This window comes from Colletes latitarsis, chromosome 10, assembly GCF_051014445.1.
Source record: "Colletes latitarsis isolate SP2378_abdomen chromosome 10, iyColLati1, whole genome shotgun sequence".
In the NCBI taxonomy this organism is placed as follows: Eukaryota; Metazoa; Arthropoda; class Insecta; order Hymenoptera; family Colletidae; genus Colletes; species Colletes latitarsis.
In genome coordinates, this window is record NC_135143.1 from 12,894,543 (window position 1) to 12,912,899 (window position 18,357).

The following is an 18,357-nucleotide window of genomic DNA, read 5'->3' on the forward strand; positions in this document are numbered from 1 at the left end:
ATACACAGAGAAAAGTATGTTGTTTCTCGCAGACATTTTTCAATATAAATCGTAACTACAACAAAAATAGGTACGTTCCAATAACTAGCATGTTTTATATTTCAGCATACTTCAGGCACAACGACGAAGAATACGTACGAGGAAAACAATTCCTTTCACAAAGGCGGAAGACAATGGGGAAACCATCGTCCGTGACAGCAGCATGTGAAAATCGGAAGAAAAATAGTCGGTTTTCTCTCGTACGTGGAAATATTAAATTGTATTCCTATGGGTCTTCGAGTCGATGGGGTGGAATCGCAGCGGGGGTAAAGGGCGTCCGAGATCACTAACCAATATTTAATCAACTTTCCAGGAGAATATTATTCTCCGGACAAATCAAGGACATATGTATCAGACCGCTAAGGGGGGTTGACGTTCACTGTATTGATATAAAAGACGAAACTCCGTTTACATGAGTGCACGTGTATGCGCGTGCGTCCATGTTTGCGATCATTCACATTGGCGTACTTATCGGACTTTGAGACAATTCTTTGATCCCTTATGTTTCCAACTGTTTAATCATCGTTGTCTCTCATTATTCATACGATCCTAGACATTATCGAAACGCTATTTACACATTACAAAGTTTCGAAGAATTAGTATTGTTTTTGATTTCATTTAATAAATATTACCGATTGCTGGCCGATAGAATGTTTAGTAATGGTAATCGAGCAATTAATTTTAATATTATTCTTGTATTTTGTTCTGTTTTTATCATCCATTTACGAAGAATCTAATCTTAACAAAGATGTTAGAGACATTCACAGCAGTTCGAACGTCGTTCGTTAGAGCTAGGAGGAATTATTGACATGGCTACGCCATTGGGGAACACGTTCCTATGTGTTCTCAGTATACACACCACAGGCGATTTGGTGTTGCGTGGCACACTACGTTCCGCGTACCCTGGAAGAGAATTCTCCTGGGAGGAGACACGGGGAAGAGGGTCGAGCACCAGGACTGCTCTCATCGTGGCCCTTTCGTGAGAACAAGTGCGAAACAAGTGTCGCACAGGTCCCTACCACCTACGTAAGGCCAGCCCCGTGTCATGTTTAGTCATGTAATTTCTCTTTCCGGAGATAAATCATACTTCGTGCTCTATATTCCCCTTATTCCTCATGTTCGTGCCCTTAAATATTTATTTCGTTTTGAGTAAAACACGAAAGGTGCCATATTAATTTCTAGATAATATTATTGTTTTCCTATACTCAGTAATACGACGCTGTATCTTTTGTGTTGATTTTATGTTTACTATAATATAATATTCGGCAAAGTAGATAGGATAAAGGTAGCTAATATGGAACATCTGACTTTAGAAATCTATCAAAAACGGAGTAGTTTATTTTTCTTTTTAATTAAATTAACACGAAAAGACGAGAAAACTAATAAGGAATCATAGTTACATCATTAAGTTTGAAAAACTTCAATTTATTTCAAATCGCAGTAAAAATAATAAAATCAATCAGATTTCTGGTCATACCCAAAATTGAAAGAGATATTGAATCTCTTAGCTTAAATGTATTTTATGGGATTGGAGATTTTAGTTATAAATCAACCCTCGTATAACTATACTATAAATTGTTCAATCATTTATTTAGATGACATGAACAAAAATATAAAAATGTATAATTGCATAGTCATTTACGAGAATAATGCCATTATTGACACTTTAAAGCATTGTTACTAATCCATCAATTTAAAAAAACTTGAAAAAATAATGTTAGACCCAGGGTATAGTGACATTTGTTTTGAGTTTCCCTAAAGGTATTTATAAAATTCGTTTGTTTTTAGCTATTCTGAGACACTCTGGATGAAAAAATACAATGGATATTACACATTCCTACCTCTACGTCAAAGTTGAATCCCTTTGAACGAACTTACGGATGCCTGCTTCCCCCAAGGAAAAGGTATAGTACGAGAAATCCGACGATACAATCTGGTGGTATGGACTAGCATTTCTTGCATTAGTAATCAAGTATTAATAATCGTATTAATGACATTCTAGCATCTACACTGTTACGTGTGTAAGTATCCTAGTTCTCATTGTATCAAGACAACCGCAGAGGACGCGGGCGTAAACACATCGAGGGTTACTCGATATGCTTGAACCGTGGTTCTTGTGTCCAGCGGAAGCGGCCTACCCCGGAATCGATCGTAAAATCGAGACCAGTAGAGGGGTAGCATCATCGAATGATAGCGTTCATTCGGGCTGATGGCTGTTGGGGAGAGGTCGTCCGACGAACCGGGGGTGGCACACGGACGGGGATGAACACAGAGGCTCCGAGGGCGGTGACTCTTCTCGCTCTCGGCCGGGGGGTGGTACGGGGTTCAGCGAATCAGAATCCAGAAAGCGGCAGACAGTGACCAAACCCGTTTCACCGTAACAGGCATCCGGCCACACCCCCGCGGTGCACCCTCTCTCTCGGTTATTGAATTAAGCTTATCATTTGATTTTGAGGAGACCCACCAGTCGGTCGTCTCGGGCTCTCTTAAGCGGGCCGAAAAACTTCTTTCTATCCGCGGTATAATCGCAATAATTTGATATCGCTGATCCGATTACGCGTCATAAGCCGCTATCGAGGAGGTGGCCTGGCGCCCGTCCCTTGCGCTTTCGTACGCGACCATAGAATTACGTGACGCTGCTCGGCGGCCTCTTCCGCCTTTATACCGGCTCCGATTATCCGTGATTTCGTCGAAAGAAACCCGCGTACTGCTGGGGGCCTGAAGGAACGTCGCGGCCGAGGGCCCGTAGGAGCGCGCCAGCGCCCGCGCGCTCCGAACCCAACGGCTCCGCTTACTCTTGGGTCTTTCACGATCCATCTAATCGAACCTGCGAACAGATCCCTCGGCATACGATGCACAGGTGAACGGAGGAACCTGGCATTGCCCAGAGTTTATCAACACAGGACGATCTAACGCTGACGCGTGACATCAGGAGGATCATTCAAGAAATATCATTACGAAATAAAGGACACTGGGACGCAAAGGACCTCGAACCAACAGGAGACGGACAAGTTTTCGATGAACTGTCGAAGTGACCTGCGCTTATCGTCGTCGTTAATACTCTTCTGACGTTCGTGACAAAGACTACGGGCTCGCGAAGTCTGCCACAGTTGGTCATCAGTTTCCAAGTGCATCGAGTGAGACTATGAATTACTCGTATTTGAACCAAGCGGCCGCGGCCGCCGCCGCGGGCTTCGAGGCCTCTAGCTGTGCGTTGGCCGCCAGTGAAATGCAATGTGGATACGGGGACTTGAGCTCATGCTCGCAAATGAGTCAAGCTGCTTATCGTTACACCGCGGCACGGGCAGCTGGTTATCCGGGAAACGCGGACACCACGAGTTCCGGAAGCACCGCACCGTTGGGGGCCCATCACACCTCCCACTCTCATGCCCATGCTCACCACGGGGCCCATGCAACCCCCTGCTCCGTAATGGCCGCCAGATCTCAAGAGGTTCATCGGCACGCGATCTTTCCGTCGGCCATTAACTTACAGAGTGAGTGTCCCTAACATCTTTGAGATTCAGTTATCAATGCATCCTTGGACGGTTTGTTTTTGTTCCTTATTCTTAATCAAAGCATTCAAGTATGATATTTTCAATGTTCTTTTATTTATTCTCTGGACCCTTCTGGTAGCTTTACCCCCAGTCATCGTTTCATTGCTCTTGGTCGGATCTTTCGGACCTCGAATGATTTTATCATGCTTTGACATAAATTAAATGTAGAAGTATGAATTATATTCTATATTTAGACTCACTTTATTAGATAATGATTCATCAAAAATCCGCGTTCCGTGTTATTAATAGATTTGATGTAAAAAAAAAGAGGTGTATACGAAGCTACCGTCATTCATCTATGTAGTAATATTTTTCTTTCGTATATCAGTCATTAAGTAGCTTCTTTTAACACCATTTTCCTTCTGTTCATCGTTAAGATTAAAAACTGTAAATCACTAGTACAACTTAATCTATGTTACCAGTACAATTCCAATTTATGTTCTATGAACTTACTATGTGGGACGTTAGAATTGTAAAACAGAACTTTACAATACATGACAACTAATCCTCGCGCTAAATTTTACATCTAGTTTGAGTTTACAATACTTCAGCCGTTAATATAAATATAAATAATTATCTCGTATTATGATTGACAGCGCTGAAATTCAGGACTTTAGAACTTTATTTATTTCGCATTATTTTCACTGGAAATAATTGCACGATCTTTAATGCTTTCATTGCATTGAAACGCTAATTCCTAAAGATAGACATTTCCATCAATCCCGAAGTACGAACGCTTACAGAAATGTTGACAAACTGGTTCGACACAGGAACAAAAAGATAGATCACCAGCTTGATAAATGAATCCTTCATCCATCGACTCTTACGCTGTATCATCCGTTTGTCGATCCTGCATACTTTCCATGCTTTTTTATATTTGACCAAACTTTCGTTCATTCGCAACACACAACTCAGATCCACGAGACTATAATTCACCTACGATCTACGTATTCGGTTTTACAAAACTCGAGTATCCGGTTGCTAGAATTTTCTCTAAATAGTAAACGCTTGATTTCGAAAAGCACTAGAATTGAATGGGTAATCGAGCGACCACATTATTGTTCCCAGACAATCTGGTTAGGCGGTTGAACAAATTCCTACTCGTTGTTCGCATACAAGCAACTTAAACGGTGCCCATCGTTAGGACGGTAGAATTTATGAAAAGACAATCAATTGGAGAAGACGAAACGCTGCAAGGCTGACAGGGGTGCGCGGGCGGGGCGAAGGAGATCGTCTTCCCTGGAAAAAAAAGAGGGTGGTCCTTCATTTTCCCAAGGGAAAGTTACAGCGATGGTTCGTCGCGGCGCGAGTCGTCTCCATGCTCGAACCTACCCACAGTGTTTCCTCCAGAAACGACGACAAGATGGCACTGAAAATCAATGGATGTGTCTCGGTCCTCCCTTTCCCTCTCTTCCACTTTCCGACTCTCGCAGTCGCTCGCCTCTCTTCGTCACTCTTTCTAGGTCTCCCCCTCATTTACTTGTTCGTTTCCCTGTACCTAGCTCTGTTCAACTGCTCTTGCTTTTCCATGCCTCTCTTTATCCGTCTTCAACCGTGCCGCACTCTTTCTCTCCCTCCTTCCCTTCAGTCACTCATTGCTATGGTTACGTTGCTCGCTATCCCAGCCATCCTCACCTATATTCTATAATCTATAAGCTCCCTTCTGCACGGCACAGCATACTCCAAAGACTGTTGTAACCCGACGTTCCTTACGAACCGATCCGACAGAGATTCCCTCAACGCTTTATCAACTGACTCGCATTACACTTTCGGAGGATCTCGACTCGAAGATCTGGAGGCAGTCATAGTCGAAGGATTTGTCATAGACACGTAACAGTTGGTTGATGATAAAGATTCGTAACAGAGTGCTGGAACATTCTATCTTAGGGGGACAAAACGAGGCTCCAATCTTAAACTGTTGACGCGTTAATTATTCATTTAACAAAGGACACTATTCGTGGAAGATTTGATGCAATTATATTTGCAAATTCGGTAACGTTATCTATTTTGGTATCAACAATTTTAAAAAGACTGAACCTGACCGTGAACGAGACACCAGAGACATTATTTAAAAATTAACTGCTGATTGTGAAGGTTTAAATCCGTAACTGTTGATAAGTTGCCAAGGGATCGTTTATTTATTGAAAGACGTCAGCTGGACATCGTAAACTGGATTCGTTATGAACAGTTTTAATAAACCGTCGTTTCCATTCTTTGAATTTTCAGATGGTCTAGGCTACAAGGCATATTCTGGACATGATGGCCTAGCGGAGAAGAGGAAACAGCGTCGGATACGAACTACCTTCACGTCCGCTCAGCTCAAAGAGTTAGAGCGTGCCTTCCAGGAGACTCACTATCCGGATATTTACACCAGAGAGGAAATCGCCATAAAGATCGACTTGACGGAAGCCAGAGTTCAAGTTAGTAAACCTACAGTCTTTTATTTCCGCCTAGTTTCGAATAACCATCGAAGTTAATATCAGTATACGTCCAAGAAGTCGAAGCGAAAGTTGGCTGTTGAAAATAATCAGGGGACCCTAGGGGAATCCCTTTCATCCCTTATATTCGGTTCATTTGTTAAAATTACCCAGAAACGAGATTCCTTAACGTTACGAGCGAAATGCGCGTTTTAGCACTGGATTATCTCGTTATATTAATCCTTTCTCTAATTACACTTAACATTGTTTTAAAAAACCGTTTCGTTTCTTTTTCACCGGTCGTCGAGCGCCGCGAGAAGAACGGATACCAAATTTTTAACGAATTTAACGAATTTATTTCTCACTGATTACGAAAGCTCGATTGGAAGAAGCGAGTCTTTTCTTTTGTCCATTCTTACTTCGAGGTCCTCCCTCTGGCGTCGCGTAAAATGGAGGGACGAAACGGAGGGACAAGGGCGATGGCGGAAAGCATGCTATGTAATTGCATTACGAGCCCCGTTTTCGTTTTCACGGTTACCTGGAAGTCGCGGGTTGATGGATTACACCGTCTAATACCTCTGACGGATTAACTTGAACTTCTTGCGTGAAACGTAGAAGATTTAGGACTTACTCTTGCGGCAGGACAAATCGAACGCGTGAAATTTATGACCTAATCAACGAATTTTGTATTTTCGAGGTTGCACTTATCGGCTGTCGGAGCTACAAAAATTCGCGTCCGAATTCTGACCTCTTTTAGACAATTATCTGCCTTTCTATATCAGATTATGTCATTTATCCTGCTTAGCGTTGTCAAATCTTGCACGAACGCGTAGCTTCTTTAGCTAAAGGATATATAATTTGCACAGTCGTTCGAAATCATTCGAAGATAAATGAACTTCCAATGAACGACCGATCATCTCCCACGATGTTTGGTATTTTAGTCTTCCGAATAAGAAGAAAACTATTTTACGTATCGTATCTTTTTCATTTTGAACGCCGTCGGTTGATTTTCTAATCTTCTCAACGAAAAAAATAACGCTTCCCGCCGCCACGGTTTTCAAGACAAATGAACCCAAAGCGTACGACTTCCGCCTATCTTCCTATTTCTCTCTTATACTCAATGCATGCATCATGAATATAAGAATCCCTCTGGCGATGCACGCTTCGGGCAGGTGTCTGGTCCGGATCCAAAAATAGGCGGGTTCGATAGACATTGGAATGTGTCAGGGATCAACGGCGTCTTTCTTAATCCTGATCTCGTGTAATAATAATCGTGATTGCCAATCACAGGCGTTATATTAATCCACCTGTGAAACAGCAGCCGCGCGACGGTATAGTACACCGTGCTCGGAGTAAGATTAAATTTATTGCAGCTCCGAACTGACAGGATTACCCGTACGGTTATACGTTGACAGCATGAATGAGATTCTGCAAGGTGACTGCATTAAACGATTTTCATTAGACGACGAATAATTCTAGGCGCCGCCACGCCGGTAAGTCTATGAAACTGTTATCCAGCACTCGTTGTTCTCATTGTTCTTTTAACGATATTCAAAGACACAATGAAAAACTTTTATCTTGTCCTCGAGAATCTGAAACTCTTATTTTTCCACCACAAATAAATAAATTTACACGTAGAAAAATCTACTTCATCGCGTAAAGATGCGATTTGTATTCGATATTTTGAGAATGAAAATTTCAATCTACCGTCGTGCACGACTTTAATGTCACGCTGTCTGTATTTTCCTAATTGCGAAACAGGCTGTTCACTTTTGACGCTTATTGCCTACTTGTAAATGCAGTTATTAGCTGGGTACTTTATTGCCGCTAACACTAATCGGTTGTGTCCCTGTAACATATTCTGAAAACGCGCGAAATTGCGTTATACGGAGAATGTAATTTCGTCGATAGCCGGAATGAAAAATATGCCCGAAATCAACAGGCTTAATTATGTTTCGATTGCAACTGTGATCGATCTTTCTATCGTTGAAGTCGCGTTGTAAATTAACAAATGCAAGTGTTCGACTTTGCCGTAGTAATGTATATTTAAAAAAAAAAAGATACACCGAGAAGCAAAAAGAATCGAAAATTTCCATTACATATGACTAAACGTTCCGACGTAGCTGATCTTGAAACCATGAGAGCGAACGTGTATGTGCATTTGATAATTAAGCACGAAGTTACTATCAATTTTCTAGTAGTTTGCGGCATCACGGGACGACCGCCATTTCCAAGGAGGTTTGCCCTGACGAAGGGTAGTCCTTTGTCAGTTCGAATTTTCCCTAATTCGTGTATTTAGGTCCATTCCTGGAATACCTTGAAAGTTACACGCGTATCTTTATTAAATTTCTCCGATTCCTGAAGATCCGTTAATTAATTAGCAAAGACGATAATAAGAATATGGGGGTGTCTATGTAACGCAGGGTTAGGCGAATCGTGATGAACATTTATTCTCTGACATTTGCCATGATACCAATGAGATATCCAAAGTGATACAATTTATATTTGCACGTTTATATTAAAATTAATTATGTTAAAACGAGTCTATTCTAATTTTGTGAGCATTGCACGAATATAAACAATATTAAATAGAATACGTTTGAAATATTAACGACAAAACTGTACAGAGTTAATATTTGAATATTTATAAAATGTTGAATTTAAAAATTTCTCAGCGAATCTTTCATTTTTCGAAGCGCACGAAACGGAAGTTCTGTCGCTCGTTTCCGGTCGAACCTCGTTCTTCGAACCTCACAACGAGGGGGAAAAACAGAAGAACGCCGCCATCTTTGTCGAAGGAAAAGCAAATAACGGTTCCCGCGACTGGCGGACTAAAAACTTAATCAATTTGGCGCAGAGCCTCCCTTCGACGAAAGACGCTGAGTTTCTGAACGACTCGCGACCTTCCCCCATAAATCAACATCTTGGCCCGCGCGGCTCATCCGCTCGATTCGTCGGCATTATGCATGCTCGCAGGTTGCCTAGAACGTTAATGGAGTTGTAATTCATACGGAACGACATGTGACTCAGAACAACGAAACGTGTCGCCACGCGACAGACTGCACCCCGGGTGTCATCGTCGGACCGTCAGGAATAACGTCGGGACGAGGGTGAACAGTCAGGGTGGTTGCTCTTGTGGACCGACACTCGGGAAACCGGTGGTTTAGGTTGCGAGGGTCTCGATCCAATTGAAAGAAGTGGAACGATCTGGGCGAACGCGTTTAATTCAATACTAGAATCATTAGGAGCGACTTGGGAGTCGTGGGCGACGGTGGAATGCAACGTTATGGGCCAGGAACTTCCAAGTAGACGCGAACATTGATCTTTCGCTATTTAGCAATGGCGTGTACAGGCTGTGTCCACAAGGGGGGCTCGATCCCCTTAGTATTTACTAAAATTATCTGCTGTCTGAATTTTAATTGCTTTGAAAGATTCTTTGAAAACTTCAGGGGGTAGGTGCCTAAATTTCTCGGTAAAAAAAGAATTTCAAATCGTTCAGAAAAAATTATTTTTAGTTGCAGGGGTCAAGTATAATTATTTTTGGTGAATAGATATATCCCCGAAATAATGCGCATTTTTGAGAAAAAATGCCTAAACGAAAATCTAATGTGAGGCCAGAAATGCTTCCCTAAAATTTCATGCGAATCTTTAAAATGTCACAACTTCTGAACGGATTGGACGATTTTAATGTTTAAAAAAGCAAACTACGCGTATTTTGATGGAGAATATGTACAAATCGCAAAAATATTTGAAATGTTGGTCTTTGACCCCGCAAAATGAGAAAAACCCCATAAAAATGGTCCAATTTTCAAACGGCCATAACTCCTACAATAGTGATTATATATTTCAATGAAACTTTTTTCTGAAGTAGAGCTCATGGGTACCTACAAAAAAGTATTACACAACTTTTTTGTGGGGCGTCAAATAAAATTGCCAGAAATCAAAAACGAATTTTGAAGAAAAATCGACAGGGAGTAGGTGCCTACATTTTTCAGTGAAAAAAAAAATTTCGAATCGTTCTGAAAAAATTATTTTTAGTTGTGGGGGTCAATTACAATCATTTTTGGTCATTATACATACCCCCGAAATCCTACTCAGTTTCGAGAAAAAAATTCCTTACCGAAAATATAGTTTCTGACCAGAAATGCTGCCCGAAAATTTCATGCGAATCTTTAAAATGTCATAACTTCTGAACGGATTGGACGATTTTAATGTTTAAAAAAGCAAACTACGCGTATTTTGATGGAGAATATGTACAAATCGCAAAAATATTCAAAAAGTTAGTCCTTGACCCCGCAAAATCAGAAAAACCCCATAAAAATGGTCCAATTTTCAAACGGCCATATCTCCTACAATAGTGAATATATTTCAATGAAACTTTTTTCTGAAGTAGAGCTCATGAGTACCTACAAAAAAGTATTACACAACTTTTCTGTAGGGCGTCAAATAAAATTGCCAGAAATCAAAAACGAATTTTGAAGAAAAATCGACAGGGGGTAGGTGTCTAAATTTTTCGGTGAAAAAAAAAAATTTCGAATCGTTCTGAAAAAATTATTTTTAGTTGTGGGGGTCAATTACAATCATTTTTGCTCATTATACATACCCCCGAAATCCTACTCAGTTTCGAGAAAAAAATTCGAATAGGTAGTGAAATTTTTCGACGAAATTAAAAAATTTCAAATAGTTCTAAAAAATTTATTTTCGGTTGAGGGAGTCAAATACAAGTATTTTTGGTGAATAGACATAGCCCCAAAATCCTACGCTGTTTCGAGAAAAAAATTGATTACTGAAAATTTCATGTCTGACCATAAAATAATGTTCTACTGAAAATTCATGTGTATGTTCAAAATGTTATAACTTCTGAACGGATTGAAGGATTTTAATGTTTCAAAGTGTAAACAACGCGTATTTTGGTGAAAAATATGTAGAAACTCCAAGAATATTCGAAAAATTGTTCCTTGACTCCGTAAAGCGAGGAAAACCCCGTCAAAATGTTCGTTTTTATCACTTCATATGTAGGTATAGCCCAATTATCCGGCATTGCTCCAGTCCCGAGTATGCCGAATAATCGGAATTATACTGTATTGTTATTTTATGTCTATTTATTGCCCCCCCCCCCCCCCCCCCGGTGAGCTTCTCTAGTTCCGCTACTAATATTTAGCTATTATTTCTAGTTGGGAAAGTAGGTGAATTATTCAGGGAATATCAAATATTTAGTTGTTATTCGCTAATGAAAGCTATCAGTCGAGATATCGACAAACTTTCTCCGTATTCCAGCAACGTCGTTTCTCAATCCTTCCGTTTACTTTTTAAATTGGCCTCTTCAGCGTGCACAATTTGCACCCATGAATTTGATCAAATTTTCGTTTCCATCGGGCAAGACGTTCCCGGTGCGTCCAATCGCACTGGCGTAGGCGCAACAAAGGGACGAGGGTAGCCGGCATGGAACGAGCAATTTAGAAACAGACAGCCTTGGGAGAGCTCCCGGAAAATCAACACGAGTTTCTTTCTCCCGGTGGAATACAGTCGCGCACCGCCATGAGAAACGAGAGGTCAATTTGATAGAGGGTGATCGGGGGACGGGGACACTTCTGACGAAGGGTCTCCGGCGGTGAGAAAGGACGGGACGCACGGCACACCAGCGGGAAACTAAGGAAAATAGAGGTAAACGATGGAGAAAAGGCACACACAGGGAATGCAGAAACCCGAAGAGAAGATAACAGAAGCACGTTTATACTGGGGACCGTCGAATTCTTCTCTACTCGAAAAATAATTTTAACACTGCCCCACGGTTACAAATTACGAGTGGAAATAGAATGGGCGTTCGTCGACGAATAAAATCGTTCGAAACGATAACAATTCGGATAATAGATATTTGATCAATAGAGTAGTATCTGCAATTGTCTATGTACACGTAGGTACAATTCAAGGTACGATCGTCCGAAGAAGCGCGTTTTCATATTCGGTCCTCTGGCAGGAATAGGAATAAAAATGTAGGAAGGAGGAAGCAAAGGTCAGGAAGGCGCACCGGGCACGGCGGAACAAAAATGGGCAATAACACTCTTGAAGAAGGATTCTGGATGGAAAGGCGAGACGACGGGAGAGGAGAAGAGGGTAACGGCGGTCGAAAGAAGGGGCTGCTACTTCCACGGAGGGATGAAATGGGGAAAACATTCGAGCTGGCTCGGTTCTGGTGCTCGCAGTGCTTCGGTGGCTGGCGGGCCGAGGGTGGGCTGATACACAAGGGGCCCATGCCTGGAGTGTGCCCTGGTAATTGCGAACTCTATGTAGATCCACTTACGGTGATTAAAAACTGTCCTGCTGGGTATCATCCACCGAGAACGACGTCGGGAGCTGCAAACATCCAGAAGCGTGTGGCGCAGAGCAATTCCGCGTTTACGCTTGAACTTCTTTAATGGTCGTCCCCGAATACTTGTGCTGGTTATGCGAACAGTAACGTTTAAAGAGGTCCATTCGGGTTTTGGGGTCGAGAAACAAGCCAATACTTGGAATCTTTCTAAACTCGTTCGCTTCTGAATAACGATGAATCGAAAGTTATAGGGAATGTAGCAACATCGAAAATAATTACATCTACCTTTTGTGTACAGTTGTTTAGTTTTAACTTAAGACACGAAACGATATATTTTGCTCGGAGGGACGGGTGCAACGAGTCGGGAATTTGCTCCTTTTCATTTCAAGTTCTAACTTAAGTGCTCCAAAACTGAATGAATTATGAGAAATATAGTTATCTGTTACTCATGAAACAGAAATGAAAACTCCAATTATAGAACGGAAGATTTCGCAAGGAACGGATAAGAACTTTCGGATCGATTGACCGAGAAGAAATTGTTTTACATTAGTTTTATTGGTTTTGTTCGAATAAAATTTCGCCCAACTATGCCATTAAGTTCCGGTCCACTCACTCTTGATCAATCTTCGGTGCAATACGTTCAAGAGACGCGACGCGCGATCAGAATGAAGGATTTGCCTCGCATACTCGAGCATGCTGAACCACTTAAAACATTCATAGCACGTCCAAGATTCTCTCGATGCGTCGCATTAAGCGAGTTATAAGGATGTATCCGAAAACGTTCCTATCAATATCGCAGAATCCGATAGTCGAGGCGAATTACCATAACGCCAGGCGCGATTCGTCGATCAATTAGACGAATGGTTGCTCGTTTCAAAATTATTTTCAATTTTATTCGGATTATTTCTCGGTAACAAACGATTAAATTGACATATTAGTTTGAAAAAAGTCTAAATTTCCGTATCAAAATAAAACGACTCGACAAGCTATTCGTTCTGGGTTCGAAGAGCAAAGCTATTAGCAATGAAGGATTCATTAAGACCATCAAATCAGACGCAGTGTAATGGGATTACAACCGATGGCCACTGCGACACTCTCAGCCGCATCTGGATCGCCTTCTTCAATTAGCCAAATAAGTTCGGGGCGGAAACGCATGGCTCTGCAGTCGAAATCTTGATTAAGAGATGCATCCGTCGGTCAGACCAATGCCACAGTGCCTGACGAATAAATCGCTTAGACAGGTCTCATTAACTGTGTATCCACTTTCGTGTCTGACCAGAACCGTGACGATTCGATGTCAATGGCTCTCTATTCCACTTTGGTGTCCGCGATGAACGGTATGATAGCGCGGGACACGGGATCTGCGAATGCACGATGAATTATTGGCCAGCGTTTCAATAGTGTGTTTATTCGGTTGAACGAAAAGTTCGTCCGTTCTAAATTTAATAGAATTTGTAACCGTGGTCTCCAAACCCCGAAGAAACTTGAAACTGTCGCGTAAATCTCGTTATTCTCGACTATTTTTTTAAATTTATAGTCGATAAAGGCTTATGAAATTATTCAAAACGTTTATTGTGCCAAGTATTACAATTTAAAAATATTCGAACGAAAACAACAATGTATTTATTAAATTATCGAGCTTTGATATTCTGTTAGAGAATATAGTAATTCAATGTTTTGTTAATGCACAAAATTCATTGATCGTATGGATATGCTTTCCATCGTTTATATTGGTAATAAATAAAATTCGTAGCCGCTTTGGCACTGTTTGTAGAACATTTAGAAAAATCCAGGAGCGAACGATGTTGCTGGGATTGAACTTCCGTCGTTGTAGTCGGACGAAAACGCCCTAAGGGCTGAATAGCAATACGAAATCCTCGGTTAACTGGTCCAGAAGGAGGAAATCACGACGAGTCACAATCGCAGGGTTAATCGAACGAGTAAATACGGCGCGAACCCGATGTTCCTACCACACCAGAATTCCTAATGTTCGGTCCATAAGCTTTCGGGTTTGCTCGACGAAACATTTACGCTAACCCCAAAAATATTCCTCCCTCCAAGAACAGCGAAACCCAAGCAACTTTCCTAACAATACACCTCAGTACATTGACATAATCTCTATTAGACCCTAAAATGTTGCTGTTCTTTACTTTGAACAAAACGATCGTGAAAATTCATCGATTCCTTCGGATGCAAAAGACCGGAGAACTCTCTCGTTTTATTCTATTTCCCACCCTTCGAGGACGTAAGGTATTATCTCCATAAAAACCATCGGAGGAAGTAATTTTCATCAGTGTTGAGTCAGAAGTTCTAACCACAAGGGAAAGTTACCCTGTTGGATCCGTCGCTAGTTCTTACCCGAGATTGCTTTTACTCTCAATTCGCCGTGCAATATTCATTTCAATGTATTCAGCGATTATTTCTAACATTAGTCTTTCGCGCTTGCGTATTTTATTCTTGATTTCCCTTCAACGATCCGGTAACTCCCTTTATCTGGAATACATTGGATTGTTCAGAAGTTATTTCAATACGTTTGCTCGGTTTAAACTTTGAAGGTAATCGACGTGGAAAGTAATTCAGCTGAATTTTCGAACCGAATAAATTTATCAAGTTATTTTGAATAATTCCATCTAATGTAATAATCGTCGAGTAGGTTGCGCGTCGAAATCCGTTTCATTTCTCGCATCGAGACTTTTCGGAGCGGATAGAAGCGACGCGGGATTATTTTTCAAACGCAAATATTCGATAAAAAAAAGTGTCAGAATCGGGCGACAGAAGGGAAATTCGGGAAGAACCGTGCACGGTTGAAGCGAAACGTCGAGGCAACGGAGCGTATGAAGCGAGGCTTAAATATTTATCCAAAACGAGGCGGACATCTGTCAGTGCGGCTCGTTGCATTTTATTTAGGCGCACCGTATTTATTTAACATTAACGCCAGCACGTAGTCTCCCTAATTCACGCCGTCGTCGTCGTCCGTTCGGCAAACAACGGCACACATGCTACGATCTCTTCGGGGTTTGGTCCGTGGCCAAATACGAATTATTAGTGTTGTCACTGGCCGCGTACCGGCGGCTTCTGCATGTGTTACATAGTTTTTGGTCGACGATGACGTAATTTTATTACATCGCCGCCGGGTACGACACTACGTTTGTTAATCTTTTGTTCGATCCGATAGGGAATTCCTCAGCGCCCGTTCTGTTCTGTTTGTCTAAGCAATTCTCGTCGAAATCTTGCGCTTCAAAGACTGAATAATATTCGGCCTGCATATAGCGTCGGATTAAATCGGAAGTCCTTGCGCTTTATTCGATAAAAAATACAATTTTTCCCAAACCGCAAGGATGGGATGGATTAAAATTAATGTCGGTTAAATCCAGAATATATTTTCAGTTGTTGTTCGTTTTACACGTTCATGTTTTAAGTACTTTTAAAGAAACTTACTAATTAGATATCGTAAGGCATGGTTGTATAAAGTATACGAGATAATAACAAAATTATTTATTCAATTGTAAATTATTGTCGAATGTTTGAACCTGTTTGACAGTATGTGATAGTTCACACGAGAGAATCTCGCACCGTCGAAAATTCAAAATACTAGCGTTTGTGTATAAACTCCCCCGGACAGAGGGTTCATAAAATCATCGACCGATTAATCCCTGGAACAGAGAGAGAGAGAGAGGAAGGGAGGGAGAGAGGGAGGGAGAGAGAGAGGGGCAGCTTGGAGCGTTTTGGACGTTCGTCGGGTTCGTTTCTGGAATTTCTCGAACAGCGTCCGTTCTGCGCGTTCAGCGAGCAACGGCGACTGATAAAAATCCAATAGCAGTGTTTGCCGTCCGGAAAGGGCAATCACGTTCATCATGGTGTCCCGCGCCCCTGACTCTCTGAATCCACCCCTTTCCCCCTCTTTCACGGCCGCTGCCACTCAGCCCCGTTCTACGGAGCCTGGAACGTAGCCGCCCCTGGAAAATCTAGGGGTGGGATCCCACGTGCACACACGTCGAGGAACGAACAAGGGAGAGAGACGAGGACGAGAAGAGGAGCGAGATAACGGCGGGACACAAGGGGTGAGGGTGGCTTTGCTGGTCAGATAAACGGTAAAGCAAATAAATCCGCTACTTTAACATGCAGGTCACCGCCGCTTTCCGTTTATTTTATTCGTTAAATATTTCATTTGGCCAACTAGAGCCAATTACGAGCCCTGGCTGCCACCGTTTCGTCCTGACGAGCCAGAGGGACCCCGACCAGCTCTGCACGCTGTCTATCGTCCTTTTTACAAGCGATTGCTCTCGTCAGCTCTTACAGAGACGTCCTGTAAAAGTATTTCCCTCCGCAATTCGTTCGTTTCCAATGATTCGGAGACACGCTGGGACGTGATGGAAATTATTCTCGACTTACAATTCTTAAACGTTAACCCTCGTAAGGTAGATCCAGTTGATGCTGTTTCCTTATTCTCTGTTTAAGTATAGAAAAAAGTTTGCTTGAGATAGATAGGGGTTACAGAAGTATCTTGACCTTAACAGTTCTGTATTGTCAACATAGCGTTCGTCTGTTGCATATTATTACAGATTTCTGTCTTTAGAATGTTCATCGCCCAAATATCGATTGCATCAGGGAATTTGCTTTACGGGGAAAGAGGCTCACGTTTCTGCGCAGAGTACAGCGTTTCTCAATGCTAAAGGTTCAATGTTTACTGTTGCAGGTGTGGTTCCAGAACCGACGCGCGAAATTCCGAAAGATGGAGAGGCTCGCCCAGCAGAAGTCTAACTCTCAGAGCGGGATCGGCGTGGACAGCGGGGCTTCCAGCCCTGTGGCGAGCAACGTGAAGGCGGAGGGTCGTTCACCGAGAAGTCCAGCGACACCACCCGGTGGCTCGAACAGCGTCTTGTCTTCGAACGAGGTGAAACCGATCACGAATCCGAATCTGGTGAGCGTAAAGCACACGACGGATGGCTCCGCGGATGGCAGCTCGCCCAGCACGCGGGGTAGCAACGGCGGTGGTGGTGCATGGGGTTCCTGCAGTCCGAGGCCCTTCTCCGCCGCACTACCACCTTATCTATTGGACCCGTTGCCTCTGAAAACCGCGAACCTCTACTAATCGTCCTGACGAAACTACTCCATCCCGGCGGAATCGTGTAAATATAGAGAGAAAGTATGTCGTGTACTTCGAACGGAAATGCTGTTCAGAGGACACTTGGTTCCTCGTGGGGGTCGTTTCTCAGCGCTGTCTAATTTCTTTAACCTGGGATAGGATCAAGAGAAATTCGTATTTTATAGTTCAGTTCCCCATTTTCGTTATTAGCATTATATTGATCATTTATATTGATCAATTATATTGACTTATAATTGAGTAATATAAAAGCTCGACCCGAAATAAAAATATAACGAACCGTGATATCGGCGATACGTCAGTTTTTTTTATCTACGACTCTTGAACATGATCGATACGCTAAGCACGATGGTTGTACGTCACAGTTCGTTCTTCAACAAGTGACCGTTTTTTATTATTTATCGTCGGAGCAAGCAAAGTCGATGAAAATATCGAGTAAGCGAGACAGATCGATAACAAACACATTCCCCTCTCGAATATAAATAAACAGGCAATATAAATTTGCGAGTCTTCTTGCTATGGAAACATTTAGGGTCGGATTTGACCCGGGTTATCCGCAATACTTGATCCTATCCCTACTTTCGGTCGTAGCCTGGTAATTTGAAACGATCGTATAGGAAATTTTGCTGAGATTACTTTTAAAATAGACAGACATTCTTATCGTTTTACTTTATTTTTGTGTTGCAGCCTTCGTCCACTACGAAAATGTTCCGTCGCAGTGATAAACGAGAGACTGTTTAATTTATTTTGGCGGTGTCTGTAAGTTTTTACTTTTATTCCGTTCTTTTATTTATTTATTTATAGAATTAGAAACCCCAATCTTTATTGATCGACGGTACCGGTGCTAAAAATTTCTAAGCTCCAATCGTTCGTCCCAAAACCTAGAAACGCTGATATTTACATGCCGTCCGACGTTTCTCGTCGACCGTTCCA

General features: G+C 42.1%; 2 protein-coding genes across 2 annotated transcripts in view; one reads left to right on the forward strand and one right to left on the reverse strand.

Annotated features, from left to right (window-relative positions):
• The window catches only part of LOC143346680 (protein phosphatase 1 regulatory subunit 14B), a 126,157-nt gene that overhangs the window by 61,147 nt on the left and 46,653 nt on the right, over positions 1 to 18,357 (reverse strand). The window lies entirely within an intron of this gene.
• On the forward strand, positions 3,185 to 17,412 carry LOC143346679 (uncharacterized). The gene is made up of 3 exons (XM_076775012.1): positions 3,185 to 3,533; positions 5,820 to 6,013; positions 17,017 to 17,412. The coding sequence occupies exons 1-3, from the start codon at positions 3,185 to 3,187 to the stop codon at positions 17,410 to 17,412; spliced, it is 939 nt and encodes a 312-aa protein (XP_076631127.1).